This window comes from Sphaeramia orbicularis, chromosome 7, assembly GCF_902148855.1.
Source record: "Sphaeramia orbicularis chromosome 7, fSphaOr1.1, whole genome shotgun sequence".
Taxonomy (NCBI): domain Eukaryota; kingdom Metazoa; phylum Chordata; class Actinopteri; order Kurtiformes; family Apogonidae; genus Sphaeramia; species Sphaeramia orbicularis.
Window position 1 is genome coordinate 39954891 of NC_043963.1, and position 16867 is coordinate 39971757.

The following is a 16867-nucleotide window of genomic DNA, read 5'->3' on the forward strand; positions in this document are numbered from 1 at the left end:
AATATCTGGCCATTAATTATCATTATTTTAAATAATAAATACTTAAAACAGTGCGTTTTAGTAAAAAGGAAAAAAAACGGACTTGAAGTTTTTAGCATATTTATTATCCGAAACTACAGTAAATGTCTATAATGGAACATTTTGAGACTGAAGAAATAAACTTTCAACTATTTTACATCTGCTCAAACATGCTTTTTGGTCTTGAACATTCAGTATCCATATTATGGCTTCATATTTTTTGTTATTTCCAGGCAAGTTTTTTTAGTCTGAAACAGTTCCTTTCTGCTTGTAATAGAGTCCCACACTGTTGCCCTATATAGTGTCAGAAACCTCAGGGTCTCAGCTTTCCAATGCAGTTTGAATTTTATGGATAGTGCAAACAATTCAACAGTTACAGTAATTTTTTTTGCTGTAACATGAAAAATGCAGCGCCAGAAACATTGCCGCTGTTAAAGGGTTAAAAGGACTACCAGTAGTAACATCACTATCTTTCAGAAAAGCTGACTGATTGATCGACTGATCCTTTATTTCAACCATGTGAGACTATAAAAAAATGACAAGAAAAAATAAAAAGAAAAACACAAAAGCAAAATAATGAATAGACAAGATTTACAAGTAAAAATAGTGACAATGTTCTGAGCTACTCGAATAGGATCACACAGAAAAAAGTTGGAGTGCTGTGAAAAATGTTTCTGGATGCTGAGCTTCTTCTCTAAGTCACCATATGTTGTTAAATACTGCACAGCTTTGGGAAAAAATATTAGACCATCTGTGATTTTCTGTTGAAAAAATATAACATTCCTTCAACATGACCTTTTGATATTCATTTGATAACTGCTAAGAAACAGTAACTATTTTTAGGTTGTATTTCAGCACTTATTTATACATTTATGATTTATCTTGACTTTCTATTATTTTGCCACAGTTGGCTGGTAATTAGAAAAAACACTCACTATGCGGACACAGACCTTTAACGGTTGATTAAATCTAAACGCCCTACTGATGTACCTCTCGATGGTGTGACCTGTTCTGCTCCTCCATTTACTGGAGTACCGCTGCACTCAGGATCCCCATTGATGGATGGCGCCTCTGATGCTCTGTCCTGGTCTGGGGCTGGGGGTGGGGGGGTGGAAGAGCTAGTGGTGTTTGTAGCTGTGAGGTCTGGAGTGCTGGCTGCTGGGGACGGGGAACTCTGGGGCTCCGGGGTGGGCGTCCGATCAGACCGGGGTGAGCCAGACCTCCGTCCACTCGGGACTGGGGATGGGTTCTGCTGAGGCAAACGCAAACGGTCCTTCTCTTGCTCCTGGGCCTCCAGAGCCTAAAGAGGCAGAAAACCAACCCATAAATTACAGGAAATAAGAGCAGGTTTTCGACAAAGACTAATGATTCCACATATTAACCTTTTAAGCGACAAAGCTGCAATATTGAGACAAGCAAAATAACTGAATGAAACAGACCATAGCTCCAGATAGAGTTGCCAAATCTTGTCATCGCCACCCACCAATAAATGACGGACATGCGCCCCTTCAATCCTAACACCATTTCAGGGCATGTTTCTATTCAAAGTAAAGAATCCAGTTTGAAAGGTGTGGTCCCGAGCTGGTTTAGTAAGTAAAGTTTATTTAGTTTTTGTTTTGATAGATAAGGACCGATTTGGCTACTCTGCTGCTTTGATTAGAAAGCTACTAAAACTTACTGCATTTTACTTTCTACTAATGTTTAAGTTAATTTATTTTTAGGATAAGATGACAAAAAAACACAAAGAAAACTTCCATGTAAATATGTATAAGTTCAATTTTACTAAAAGTTACACAATCCAATATGGCCACCCTGTGATGTCACAATATGCAAATTAGATGAGTACATTTACTTCCATCATTAACTTTGGCTTATATCCAATATTTTTCTCATTTACAATATGCCTTTATCTCTAACCACTTCCAAGCTACGGTTTTTGAAATTTTGATATCAAAATTTATTTATTTATTTTTTTTTACTGGTGCCTAAAGGGTTACGACTTTAAATTAAACTCCCTTTTGGGCCATACAGCCTTGAATGTAGAAATCAAATCTAGAATTTTAAAACTCTAAAAACATGAAGCCATGTTAACGGACAGACATGGAGACTCCTTGCACAAACAATGATGTAATTAACGCAGATAAACGGGACTAACAGCCTGGTTCTCCATGCGTGTGAAGATGACATTAAGCATCTGTGTGAGCGTGGCTTTAGCAGTGGTCTGGTTGATGAGGTTGCGGCTGGCCAGGTAGATGTTGTAGCAGGTCCTGACGGTGAGGAGAATCGTGCCCTCATGAATCTCTATGTGGGGGGAGGTCACCGCCGTCAGCAGGGCCTGCACACGTGGAGAACAGGAAGCAAAAGAGTTACCGAGAAAGGGTGATTTGCAAAAGCACATGTAGCTGCTGCACCTGCTGAGTCACAACGGTTTCTGCTTTTCACATAAATTATAATAGTGGTCATCATCTGCAGCTGTAGGCTTCAGAGGAGAATACAGGGCTACATCACATAAACAGTTCTATTATTATTATTATTATTATTGTGTTGGTTTTTGCAAAAAGGCTGAAGTGACATTCAGGCTCTCTGTTAACAGTAAATGGAAGCCAAACAGATGTAGACAATCTGCCCTATAAATCTTTTGTCAACAGTGATAAAACTGTGTGCTCCAGCAGAGACTTTGCCCTTTTCACGTAACCAGGATGTGGTTCCATTCATTCAATACGTGAAAACATGAGTGAGGCCAGGTAATGAATCGACAGTACAAAGCATTTAATCAAGGAAACCTGGGGAGAAAATTGCATAAATGTAACTCATTTTCCAACAGGTAGTTAAAGCCTGTGCTAGTCATTTCAATCTCCACCTTGAAAAACTGGAAATTCAGAATGTGAGGTGTTTTTAAAAAATGTTCACCATGATAATCCTGTTCAGAAAGGTCATTAGGTATTCAATTATAACCAGGAAATATGGCCTTTTTCATTGCTAAAAACTGCAAAAAATAAATTCCTTGGCCCAGTCCTTTCTTCTGTGTGGAGCCATAGAGTATCTACATCTTCTGACAGGTTGTACTCATTGGCCTGATGCCGAAATAAACAAAAACAGTAACAGCTGGAGGATCTGAAGGCTGCCAGATTGCAGAGGGACATACCTTGATGATCTGTAGCTGGACCCCCTCGTCGGTCTGCGGGCCCTGGAAGCAGTTGCAGATGGTTTCCACCAGCCGGTCGATCAACCTCTTGCCTGGGGTTCTGCTGTCCGGGGCGTTGCCTGTGATGTGGCCATACGCGATCAGCTTCTATCATGAGGAGACAGAGCACAGGTCAGAGCAGCACAGACAGATGTTTCAGGTCTGCAGGACATTCAGGAGTCACTCGATGGGATGTGGATGCACAGAAACGGATGCATGTGTGAGTAATAAAATGCTGTGTTGTGTAAATTTGAGTGTTTTAATCTTTACTGGCCTCGCAGTTTGATTTGATTAAGCTTTACCTTTCAGGGATTTTCAATACCTTCATCAGTTTTCTCTGTTACTACAGATATCTTTTCATCATTTAATACAACAAAAAAATAAATCAATCTAGTATGTATTTTTTCCAAATCATGAAATATGTCACACACCTCAGTACATGTTATATATTACATCATTATAGAATATTCCTCACATTTGGATTCAATTAAATCACAATCAATTTTTAATAACAAAATCTGACCACCTTCAGCTAAACTAATACTAAAACAATAATATATAAGAAAACAATGGTGATGGGCAAAAACATTAATACAGGAATATATGCTATTGTTTAAAACCATGCAGTGGCAGTATATTTCAGTGCCAAAACATGCAGGTGTTCTTTGCAAATAATCATAATTGGTCACTACTAATGTTGATGCCACGTATGGACTTGGAAGTTGCAGTCGGTGTGTGTTAAACAGACACCAAACATTTAAATCATTTAAGATGCTTTCATAAACAAACAATGCAATGAATAAATACAATTTAACTAACTGCAAAATTCTGGTTCGATACTGATACCAATGTCAATTTCTGATGTTTATTTTGTGTTTTTTGTTATTTATGCCCCATTTTCACCAGTGAACTCTTTCATGTACATACAAAAAATAAACCCCAATAACGGCTTTTGCGTCTTTCTAACCGTCTTTCTAACTGTCTTTGAATGAAGGCTAATCCAATGATACAAATTTATGAAATATCCTTTAATAAACCAAGATCTACTGTATTTCAGATATCAGTCAATACTAGTTGATATATCAGTGCATTATTCATAAATACCTCTTTTTAAGGCTGTTTTTTTTCTTCTACAGTACCACAGACATTATAATGTACAATAGATGATGCCTTCAAATGTTAAGTATCACAGAAAGGCTGTACTGTTAATACTTTCATGATCATGGTAAACGTATTATATGGTGACTTCCACTGAGATTCCTATCCCTACTTATAATTTAAATACTCTATCTGCATTGTTTAAGGTTCATTTAATTTATCTGAGCACGCATTTAAAAAATTTTCCGAACAAACATGGACGATTAAGGATTAAAAAGGGGACATAAGTGAAGTTACAAGGAGACAAATAATTAAATCATTAAAAAAACTGTAAAAGGAGATAAACAGGTGTGTGTCTAAAGAATGTACAACCACTGTTGTACATGCATGGAATGAATGAAACGGGTAAAGCAGGATTACAAACGGATCCACCTCCCTCACCCCCCTGAGGCTGTAAGAAAGTCAAGGCAGGGTGGCATGCAGGGTTCATTTAAGAGCATGTGCACAAGTCAGTGTATATGATTGAATAAATACGAACCTGCAGGCAGTCCAGAGAAGTGCTAACTATCCGGGGGGACTTGGACTGACAGGCCAACTCGAAGGGCAGCACATATTTGTCCGCCTCAATGTAGTTGGCTCTGGGCGGAACCACGGTACCATCTCTGCAAAGACGTGAGGAACACAAGCAAATCAAGCAACAGTAACAGTCCTGTGTAAGTCTGGTTCATAATAAAACCAACTGGAATGTTTTAATGTACATTTTTATTGTGTAGTCCAGATACGTTTTCAGGCAGCACACGTATTGCCTGAAACTTCTCTAGAAAAGCAGTGAAGCAAAGTGAGCAGAAGCTGATATCTACAACAAACTGTCCAACCACAGTTTCTTTTCTTGCATTACAAGAAAAGGAAAAGATAAAGAAAAAGAAATCTACTGGTGTGCATGTAGTCACTTGGAGGAATGAATGCGTGAAAAAGCAGACTTACTTTTGCTTCTCAAGCTCATCCTTGATTTCATCTATGAAAGAAGAGATAGGACATCCAATGTTATTGATGTCTGGACTTTGACCCTTGCAGCTCAAAGCAGTGGAGCATGAACTGACAGTAGATCTGACAGTTACAGGACTGCTTTTGTTCTGGTTGTTGCTTTCTTGCATTTAAGGTGGCAGAAAGGCAATATTAGTAGGTAAATTATCCTTGTAAACAGAGAGCAGCCTTTAACCTGCAGCCTCCACCTGATCTTCACTTCATCTCTAATTACTTGCATCACTACAGATCTTTTCTGTCAGTTTAATGCCATAGCTGCTTCTTTCTCTCTAAATCGATTTTCTTTTCATGATATTTTCTCTCTCAAATTGATCTTGACAAAACTGTTGAAACACTACCCTGTTCATCAGTGGATCTTGCCGCCTTAGCTACTACACAGTGAGTAATAGTGTCTGTTGAGGTCCGGACAATCAACGAAATGGACTCAATTCACACATAAGGTGCAGGAGAAAAAAGCACTACACTCAACTCTCACAAAAAGTGACATATCAGGGAGCTATAGAGGAAATCAACTTGTGCAATACTCACAAGAAGTGTCAAAACCACCGGTACAGTGATGACTTTAATGTATTATTAGAAACTATCAGAAATGCATGATCTACAATTTCAACTATAACAAAACATGAGCTGGGTTTTTCCTTTTACTTCATAGATCTTCAATGTCTAGCCTAATTGCTCATGCCATTCCGTGTCTGATTATTCATCAAGCAACAAGTGCAGCTATCTGAACAGAGACATTTGTTTTGGAACAGACGATACATCCTTTGACCGGATAATTCTCTTTAAAAACAGCTGATCAGCAGAATAGGAAAAACCTCAATAAAAACAAGCAGTTACTATTGTATGGGAAGATGATGACTTCATCTGCAGATCCAAAATGGACACAGCTGCAAATTTAATGGTAAGAACAAGTACAGGTGAGTAACGACAGAGCTCTACACAAAATATGTCAAGTTTGGTGAGCACAACTTGTATTCAACATCAACAAACAGACAGAGAACAAAACAGCCCACGTTACTAGTCCAAAAGTTTCAAAGTGTGGTGTTGTGTTCTCCTGGTATCATGAATAATGAGTCAGGGTCATCAGTAGAAAAAGACAGTAGACAAAGCAAATAACACAACCTCTTTCTCCATCTTTCTGTGGTGATTATGTTTACATTAATGACAAGGGACAATTAATGTGTCAGTTTAAATATGACTGAAAGTGTGTGTGTGTGTGTGGGGGGGGGGGGCAGACAATGATCATCAGTGAATAAAAGTGTATAAGACCAGGAACTAGGGCACCATCTTTTCACACATTTGAGTCCCCACAATAACAGTCGTTCACAATAACAGTCTGACAGCTATGGGCAGGGCGAGTTAACTCTAAAGTAAACAGCAGCAGCACAAAGAGGTGAACAGACCTGTGTGTGTGTAATACTATCCGTGTGGAAAAGCCTGAGTGTCAGTGTATCCTGGAGTTAGGTAGCCTGTGTGGGCGCAGAGCAGGACTGGGCTGTCTGGCTGGATGACAGTGCTACGTACAACGCAGGGATAGGTCTGTTTGGCTAGCTAACCGAGCCCTCACAAGCTAACCATTGATACCTGCTAGCTTGTTTGTTAGTGACAGCGATGGTGCTGCTGTGAATTCAACACGTTGACAATATAGAAATAAGGTGAAGCCGTGAAAGTGATACAGACACACATTTAAGCAAACTACGTGTAGACGACAACAGACAGCTGAAGCGACGAAGGCCATTCAAGAGCTAACGCTATCGCTAGCTAAGCTAAGTAGTTAACTGTTTCCTTTTGAGCCACAAACGAACGTAATGTTTCACTCAGCCAATAAAGCACAACAATACCCAGCTCGGATAGACAGGATAGAAAACAACCCCACGTACCTAGCGCCACCTGACAGGCTTTGCGCAGCTGGCTGTGTTGGCTCCTCTTCACCTCCTTATCGGACAGGATTTTCTCCAGCGCCCTGGACAGAAACATGCTCTTGGTTTTACTGTTTTCCGCCTTCGACTGTGCGTGTTGTTGCTGCGGTGGTGGCCGCTGTGGTGGTTGATGCATCTCTCGGTGACGTTCCCGTCCCGCTCTCAGGCCGTCATCTTCGGCCCGGCCCTGCGAATAGGCAGGTGACACGGAAAGCTAACGAAATCCAGTGCTATCTGTGTCAGTGAGTCGCTACCTCAGCTCAACGCCGCCATGCTGCTTACACGTCATGTCACGTGACTCTCAGCTGTCTGGGTTTGACTCCAGCACACTGGGGTGTCGGGTGACCCCCCCAGTGGGTCATGTGGAGTCACGGACAATAAGGAAATATCAATATATCGTTTAATGGCTATGTTGTACCATCTGGCCTGGTTACAGTTACCCGGGAGGGCTTTTTTTTTTTTTTTTTTTTTTTTTTGAACAATTAACATTGAACGGTAAATATACATAATAGTATACAACAACAAGGGTAGAAAGTTCCATAATTCACAAAATCTTTTACATTATATACCATACCATACCATACCAATTTTATTTATAAAGCACTTTAAGAACGTTACAACTGGCCAAAGTGCCGTACACCAAACATAAAACAAGGGATTAAATAAGTAAATAAAACTAGTGATAACACAAGATATTAAACGGGCTAAGAACAACAAAATACAACCATCATAAAAACAAAGAGAAATTAAAATCGGTCCAAAACAGCATAAAAAAAGACAGACATGTCACTCATTGATTAAAAGCCAATGAGAAAAAGTGCGTTTTTAGACATGATTTAAAGACAGGCAGAGACTGAGCCTGTCTAACAACTAAGGGCAACTGGTTCCACAACTTCAGGGCGACATGGACTTCTCAATTATATGGAGAAGTACATGTAAGTAAAATATGAGGAAAGAAAATAGATAGATAGATAGATAGATAGATAGATAGATAGATAGATAGATAGATAGATAGATAGATAGATAGATAGATAGATAGATAGATAGATAGATAGATAGATAGATAGATAGATAGATAGATAGATAGATAGATAGATAGATAGATATGTAAAAAAAAAAATTGCTCGAGGGATAAATAGAAATTATACAAATTGTATAAGATTATATATTTGACTTTTTTGTTGTTGTTGTTGTTGTTGTTGTTGTTTGTTTTATTTGCTTTAGAATTTATACTGTTTCTCAAATTGTCCACGTAATTGGAAAAAAGGGCTTTGAAAACAGTGATGTTTGGACGTTGATGTGCAAATTTGGAGCAATGAATGTGAAATTTGGCAAAAAATAATCAAAAGGTCGATAGTATATCTTTTTTCTGGAGTTATTTTATCACTGTGTGATAGGTCAAATAAAATGTGTTGAAAGCTCAATTTACACGAAGAGTCAATTTTTGTGTTTATAAAATTATTTAAATCAATCCAAAATATATGTGTGTAGGTGCAATCTCAAAATAAATGATATATTGTTTCCTCTGCGTTGCTGCAAAAAGAACAAAGAGTATCAATATTTCTTTTTATATTTAATCATATAGGTCTTCACCGGATAACATCTATGGATCAATTTAAAAGTAACTTCTCGTACCTTACCCGAGAAGGCTTAAAGCGGGACATCAGTCACGACACCACCAGGGTTAAAAAAAAAAAAAAAAAAAAAAACACGCTCCCGAGGTAAAGACAGGATGTAAATGTCCAGCAGGTGGCGCCAAAACACCACAGGGAATTCAACTCCAGTGTTACCAGGTGTGAGTAAATGTCTAGATCAGGGGTGTCAAACTCATTTTAGTTCAGGGGCCACATTAAGCCAAATTCAATCCGAAGTGGGCCGGACCAGTAAAATAATAGCATAATAATACATAAATAATGTCAGCTCCAAACTTTCCTCTACGTTTTAGAGCGAAAAAGTAAAATTATATGATGAAAATGTTTACATCTACCAACTAGCCTCTAAAGCAATGTGAACACAACGAACATGAACTGAAATTTCTTAAGAAAACTAAGTGCAATTTTAACAATATTCTGTCTCAGTTAATCATTTACACATGTGAATTATAATTTACAGATCACAGTGGATCTACAATTACACAAAACATTCAATAAAAGGCAGAATATTGGTAAACTTGCACTTCAGACATTACGAAATGTTCATATTTGTTTCGGGGTTTTCACGTTTTTGTGAAATTATAGTTTGTTTTAGTGTAAATACAGTAAAATGACATGAAAATGTTTACATTTACAAAGAGAAAAATGTGGAGTTGTGAGTATTTATAGGGTATTATGATAGTATTTTACTGATCCGATGCACTGGAGATTAAATTGGTCTGAATGTGGAACCTGAACTAAAATGATTAATATTTTCAGCATAATTTTTGCGTTTTGCAAATTCATCCCGCAGGCCGGACTGGATCCTTTGACAGGCCGGATTTGGCCCCCAGGCCGCATGTTTGACACCTCTGGTCTAAATCTTAAATGTTATTTGTTTCATTATTATCATGAATAGAAATCTATGGAAGAGGATTAGGGCCACTGGAAAAAAAAAGGTCCAATATTTTTTATTATTATTATTATTATGAGATTAAATTCAGAATTTCGAGAAAAAGTCAGGATTCTGAGATGAAAGTCAGAATTCTGACTTTCATCTCAGAATTCTGACTTTTTTCTTAGAATTCTGACTTTAACCCTTTCATGCATGAATTATGGGAACCTTAGTCGAGATTTTTGTCCCAAGTATTTTTATTCCTCTGTAGACATTAAAACAACAATCCGACTGAAATTTTTTGTGAACCTATTTTTCATGTTCATGAGTTACAAAAATGTCCGCTCAGCTGGACACCATACATTTAATTTTTGAAGCAAAGAAACATGTATTTAAAACCCCTCATCAGAAAGTGATATACTGTGTGGAAACTATGAAATAAAAACATTTTAATGCAGCTAATCTGATGTTTTCTCACATTTTATCATACTCTAATACTAGTTATTACTCCATGGAGGTAAAAAGCAAAAAGAAACCCATGAATATACAAGAGAACAGCTGTAGAATAGATGTCCACTGTAGTGACCACTATGCATGAAAGGGTTAATCTCAGAATTCTGACTTTTTTAAAATAATAATAATAATAATAATAATAATAATAATAATAATAATAATAATAATAATAATAATAATAATAAAATATTGGACCTTTTTATTTTTTTCCAGTATCCCTAATCCTCTTCTGTAGAAATAAGATTCATATACTCCTGAACTTATTTTTTCTCTATTTGTATTTATTAAGCTGTTTGTTTTTTGTTGTTTTTTTACTGTTTTAACCCATAAAGACCCAAACCTCCACTGGTGACCACAACCACCTAATGACAAAAACTGTTTAATACCTGTTGATCCACTAATCCTATCAATTAATGTACATAATTGGTGTAAAATGCAGTTTGTCATCTTGTCGTGCTCATCAGATATGACCCATTTGGATGTTCAGAGGCTCCAGAGTGAACATGGAAACACTGTCATCTTCTACAACATTAATTCACCAGTAAAATCAATGGAGTTTGATAAATGACAGTGGATAAACATTTGTTTTATATTCAATTATTAATATCTTTTTTTTTTTTTTTAACTTTATTTTGCAGTTTTTCTTTAACACATATACAACTTACAAACATAGACACAAAAAGAAATGTATCCCCCACCCCACCCCCACCCTCAAGGCTCTTAAACAAAAAATAAAATTAAATAAACCAAAAAAATACAAGAACAAATATAAAAAAAAATAGTCTGACAGGAACTTCTCATCATATCATGGGTGAATTGATGTTTTCAGCATATTGTAAAAAGTTAAAACCATCAAGATGTATGTATGTATGAAAGGGAAAATCTTCGACAAATTCTATAAAGGGACTCCAGGTCAGGGTGAAGTTTTTGCGGGCTTTACATATCTAGTATCTAGTTATTGGTATCTTTGCTGAAAAACTAACTTTTTGTTTGGTTTTCTCTGTTTTGATATATTAACCTTTGAATTAACTCTTGAGTTTTCACGAACACTTAAATCAAATATATGAAATTAACCCTTTCATGCACGAATTATGAGAACCTTAATCAACATTTATTTCCTGAGTGTTTTTATTCCTCTTTAGGCATGAAAAAAACAATTTAACAGAAAATTTTCTTATGAACCTATTTTTCATGGAGTTAAAAAAATGTCCGCTTGACACCATGCGTTTAATTTTGGAAGCAAAGAAACATGGATTTACTGATATATCATGTGAAAACTATGAAATAAAAACCTTTTTAATGCTGCTAATCTGCTGTTTTCTCACATTTTAACATACTCTAATACTAGTCATTACTCACTTCATGGAAATAATATGCAAAAAAAAAAAAAAAAAAACAACTAAAAAAAAAAGTTAATTGCAGTTTATTAACAATAACAAGCAATTTTTTAAAATTTATTTACTTTTTTAGTTTAGTTTATTTTGAATATGCAACAAGACAAAGTAATCTTACTTAGTCCTTAGGAAAAAAACACAGGTAGTAAGAGGTCATGGAAGAAAACAAAAAAACAAAAACCAAACTTATACATGACTTCATTTGCACATTCTAAAAGGAGTGGAGGAAGTATAATTTATTTAATCCCACCCCTTCAACACGCAAACATGTTACTGCAAATCAGGTTCATCAAGAACAGCAAAGTTACACTAATGGTATGAATGTCAGTGTATGGGATGATGTATAAGTGTCCACTGTGTTGACTGATATGGAACTAAAACAATAAAATCCATGAATATACAACAGAACAGCTGGAGAAGAACTGTCCACTGGAGTGACCAGTATGCATGAAAGGGTTAAATATAGGAAAATACATGATTTACAGTTAAAAATACAAAATATAGAAGATAATATTATAATAAGTGGTGATGAATCACTCAAGAAGGTTAAATAGAGTGGAAACATTTATTTGGAAACTGCCATAAAAAGTATTACATAAATCATTAGGTCTTTATGGGTTAATTAAGTTTTTCCCAAACTACTTTCATGCTAATAAACACAGTCCAACCAATTACCCATACAATGCTGTGCAATGCTCATGCAAGTTAATTTCCATGCATATTACATCGGTTATGGGCCAAGATCTCATATTAACGATGGAGATTCAGAATGCAGTGTGAAATCTTCTCCATCACATCCCAAATATTGCCAGTGGGATTCAGGTTTGGACTCTGTGGTGGCCACTCCATGTGAGAAAATGATGTCCCATGTTCCTAAACCACTCTCTCACTATTTGATCCTGATGAATCCTGGTGTTGTCATAACCTGGACCATCGGGGAAGAAAAAATCCACCGATGTTCAGATCTGGTCATTCAGGTAGCCGCTGACCTTATTTTATAGACACATAACGCTATTCAACCTAGACCTGACCAACTGAAACAACCCCACAGCCTTGTACTGTAGGCACTAGGCATGATGGGTAATCACTTCATCTGCCTCTCTTCCCACCCTGATGTGCCCATCACTTTGGAACAGGGTCAGTCTGGACTCATCAGACCACATGACCTTTTTCCATTGAAACACAGACATCTTTATGCTCTCTATCAAACTGACAGTTGTTTAAGAAATGAGAAGCTACTCACTGCATCAGTTAGGGTTACAAAACTGGTAGCAGCTGAAACATATTAAGCACTGAAACAATAATTCAGTGGAAAGATCTGGACTATTTGCTTTGTTTGTTTTCCAGGTGGGAACTTGTTTCTCCAGGCAGTGTATATCATTCTAATGAATCTTCAAATATGACTACATGTAAATATTCAAAGAAAACATCCTGTAGCCTAAATGTATATATCTGTAGGTTACAAACTAGATACAGAAACTGGAAAATTACATATATTACATGTATGTCTTGTGCAGGGCCGTTTCAAGATATCTGGGGGCCCTAGGCAAGAAAGTAAAGTGAGGCCCCTAATACACAAAGATGTGGTGGTTGAATCACCGAAGAAGAAAAATAAAATCCAGATGCGATTTCCTGTTTTCTGGTGCATTTAATGAGTCATGAATTACTCTGTATTACGCAACACAGAGTATCCACCAGAGTGTAGTAAAGGACACAGTGTCTTCAATTAGGCATTGTTGATGGGAATGAAACAAATTGTCACTATCAATTGGCGCTGACAGAAATTTAAGCATAGTGCCTGAAAAAGAAAAAAAAAAGGCATTTGGTGAGTAGGCATACTTTTGTCCTTATTCTAGAAGCATATGATTGAAGTGCAGAGGATTTGATAGTAACTCTGCAGGAGAAGAACTTCACTTCCCATAATACACCAAAATGTAACGTCAGACCTCATCGGCAAAACTACCTGAGCACGTGGTGCAAAGTGTTGTGATGTGTTGATGGGCAAGTGTGAGAAATATAGATAATTACAGAGTTTAAAATGTATTGTGATTGTGATTGATGATTGTGATTACATGGTTCACAGACATGGTTCACAGACACCGCCATTCATTTTTTTTGAGGTTGTATTTGAATATTCTGAATATTTGACGATTTTGAAAAGTGTTGTAATTTCCTAATTATTCTAATTGTTCCTGAACGCCTCATGTATTGTTTACGTGTGCTTTCCTTGAACGTGAAGAAAAAACGCAGTGAGGGCACAGAGCTGATGTGAGGGACTTTAACAAATGTTGGCTTGAAAATACAAACTTTTGCTGCAGTCCTCCTCTAGTCCTCTTCTGTGCCTAAACCAGCTGACACACAAGGAACAGACGTATGGATGAGACGGACAAACGCAATGGAAAAGGGACATTTTTCTCCTAATGGGATGGACAGATCACCAACGGAAATTGCTAGCTAACCGAAACTGTCCATTGAACTGGATGGATTATTAGGCCAAACTGGATGGGATTCATAGGGCCAGACGATTTAGTTTGGAATAAAGTTGTGTGGGTGACCGCAGCAGGAGGCAGACAACCGTCCAGAGTAAGTGAAAACACTTCAGTAGGCTTAGCTTTGGCTTTTCAGGACTAAATACTGTTAATGCTGTCGTACTTCGGTCCTCCACATCCAAATTATTTAGCTCAAAAGAAGTTTTGGAACGCTGTACAACAGTAGAAAAGGGCGATGGAGAAGTTGTGTTTATTCTATCGTTAAATTCTTCCAACAGAACACAGTTGTGTTGTGTGTATATGATTAGTTCTTGAACTGAATCCTCCCCCTCTCATGCTAACATCTATCTGTGTGTTTGGTCACTGATGTGAGGGCTTTTGTTCGCACACTTTCAAACATATCACACAGTTGTGGCCTATTTGGAGAAAACAATGGTTTACTTAATACTTACCGCTGTGTCGTTGGCGTTTTTCCTCTTCTTCTTTCTTTTTTTGTCTTTTTGCAAACCCTGAAGGGTAGGAGCTCTTCATCATTGGTGTTCTTTTAAAATGGCCGCCACCGTGCTCAGTGTGGACAGACTGTTAGTTCCACTGACAGCAAGTGGGGGGTGTGATGGGGGGTGCGCGAGGGCAGAGGTCACTTCTACATGACCCTCATAGTGTTTGTCATTGCATAGGGGGAATCCCTCTAGTTTGGGGGGCCCAGTCACAAAACAGTACAGGAGAGGGTTAGTGCTGCCTCACTGTGGTGGTTTGTTTACAATGGATGGTTTTTAATTAGTTGTACAGATAAATGACCATGCGGCCATCGGGGGCCCTCTTCAGCGAGGGGGCCCTAGGCAGCTGCCTACCTTGCCTACGTCATCCTGACGGCTCTGGTCTTGTGCATTTAAAATATACCTCATATTTACAGTAAAAATAAAAATTTTATCATGTTTTTTTTTTTATGTTACTATAAACTTATAGCTCGATGCCAAAGTCTTGGGGCACCGTTAATGATATTGTCTTTACAAGGGTTGTGACAAGCATATCTATTTCTCATTCTATTAACCCATAAAGACCCAGTGCTACTTCTGTGGTAGTTCCCAAATGATTTTTTCTCTCCATTTAACCTTTCTTAAGTGATTTGTCACCATTTCTTATCATATTATTCTCTTTATTTTGCATTTTTCAGGTGAGAATCAGGTATTTTCCTATATTTAATTTCCTATATCTGATTTAGATATTCATGAAAACACAGAGTTGATTCAAAAATGATATCAAAACACAAAAAACTTAGAAAAAAGTGAGTTTTGCAGCAAATCTATCATTAACTGAACATAAACCAAGTGTCTCCATCCACTGTCATTGGTCCAACACCATGGGAATTACTGTTGAATCAATGTTGTAGAAGATGACGGTGTTTCCACGGTAACTACGGAGTCTCTGAACGTCCAAATGGGTCATATCTGATGACCATGAAAAGATGACAAACTATATTTTACACCAGTTATTTACTTGTATTGATGGGATTAGTGGATCAATAGTTATTTACAATTTTAGATCAGTAGATATTTTTGGTTGATGGGGGATGTTTGAGTCTTTATGGGTTAAGTTAGAACAAGAAAATCCAGGAAAATATTGTGTAGAGTTAAAAAAAAAAAAAAAAAAAAAAGAACATTGACATCTAAAGTCAAATGTCAGTATTTAGTGTGACCTTTGTACCTGTGACACAAAGCAGCCCAAACAACTGGAACCATTTGACATGTGTTGAGTGAAACCTGGTATAAAACACCAGGATTAGGGTTATAAATCTCGTATTGTCTGTCCAGGAGAGTTCAAAGGGAGGTCACTCTAAATACCTCAATAAAATGGTAATTGGGCTTGTTTTTAATGCCGTTCTCATATTGCTCTGTATTTTAGTTTTAGATTTTTACAGACCGAGAGATGCATGTGAATTTTATGTTGTAATTTTGCTAAAACAAACTTTGGACCATGAACATTTACACAGTACTGTGCATCTTTATATAATCAGAAGATGTATGTATTTTTGGTGCAATGTGTAATATATTTTGGCTCATTGGTAACAGACTGTATATGGAAACTTCTCACTTAATGTCATATTGCATTTTTTGTATGTTTGGAAATCACCTTACATTACACATTTATTTCCAAAGATAAATTCCACCTTCCACCTTGTATTAGGTTATTTATTTATAGTACGTGACCCAATTATATATAATCTGAATAATCCTATCTCCTACAGACACCTTTTTTTTTAATCATCATCCCAAAAAACAGATTCAACAGACATGATTCATATATCCCCAGGAAGAGTTAACTCTCACTAGTATATTCAGTACTAAATAAGTTATAATAAGTGGTGCCAGGCACAACAAACCCCGCCCCTCACACATATTTCAGCCATTATATGTAAATAGAAATATTTTTTAAAAATCATGAAAAATTTGAATTTTGATCTACCGTTCCCAAAATGTAATGACATCTATTCTGGGTCACAGGCAATCTATAAACTCAATTTGGTATGAACTGAACCAATAGTTTTGCTGCTTAAGTGTGAAACAAAAAACAAACCTAACCAAAAACAATACCCCTTGCTTCCCCTTTGGGAGGTGGGGTAATAAATCAGTTTTATTTCACACTGACTACTTTCTGCTCTCAGGACAAACAGCACACAGTAAA

At 37.0% G+C, this 16867-nt stretch overlaps 1 protein-coding gene across 2 annotated transcripts in view; it reads right to left on the reverse strand.

The window, feature by feature from the left end:
- Positions 1-7558, reverse strand: part of arfgef2 (ADP-ribosylation factor guanine nucleotide-exchange factor 2 (brefeldin A-inhibited)) — a 40191-nt gene extending 32633 nt beyond the window's left edge. For both annotated transcript variants that reach the window (XM_030138671.1, XM_030138670.1), the window contains exons 1-6: positions 7225-7558; positions 5285-5315; positions 4839-4962; positions 3164-3310; positions 2174-2353; positions 1009-1318 (exon numbers count right to left, since the gene is read on the reverse strand). In XM_030138671.1, the coding sequence (XP_029994531.1) occupies positions 1009-1318; positions 2174-2353; positions 3164-3310; positions 4839-4962; positions 5285-5315; positions 7225-7399 (967 nt within the window). In that variant the 5' untranslated portion in view covers positions 7400-7558. The remainder of the gene's footprint in view (positions 1-1008; positions 1319-2173; positions 2354-3163; positions 3311-4838; positions 4963-5284; positions 5316-7224) is intronic.
- Between the last annotated feature and the right edge of the window lie 9309 nt (positions 7559-16867).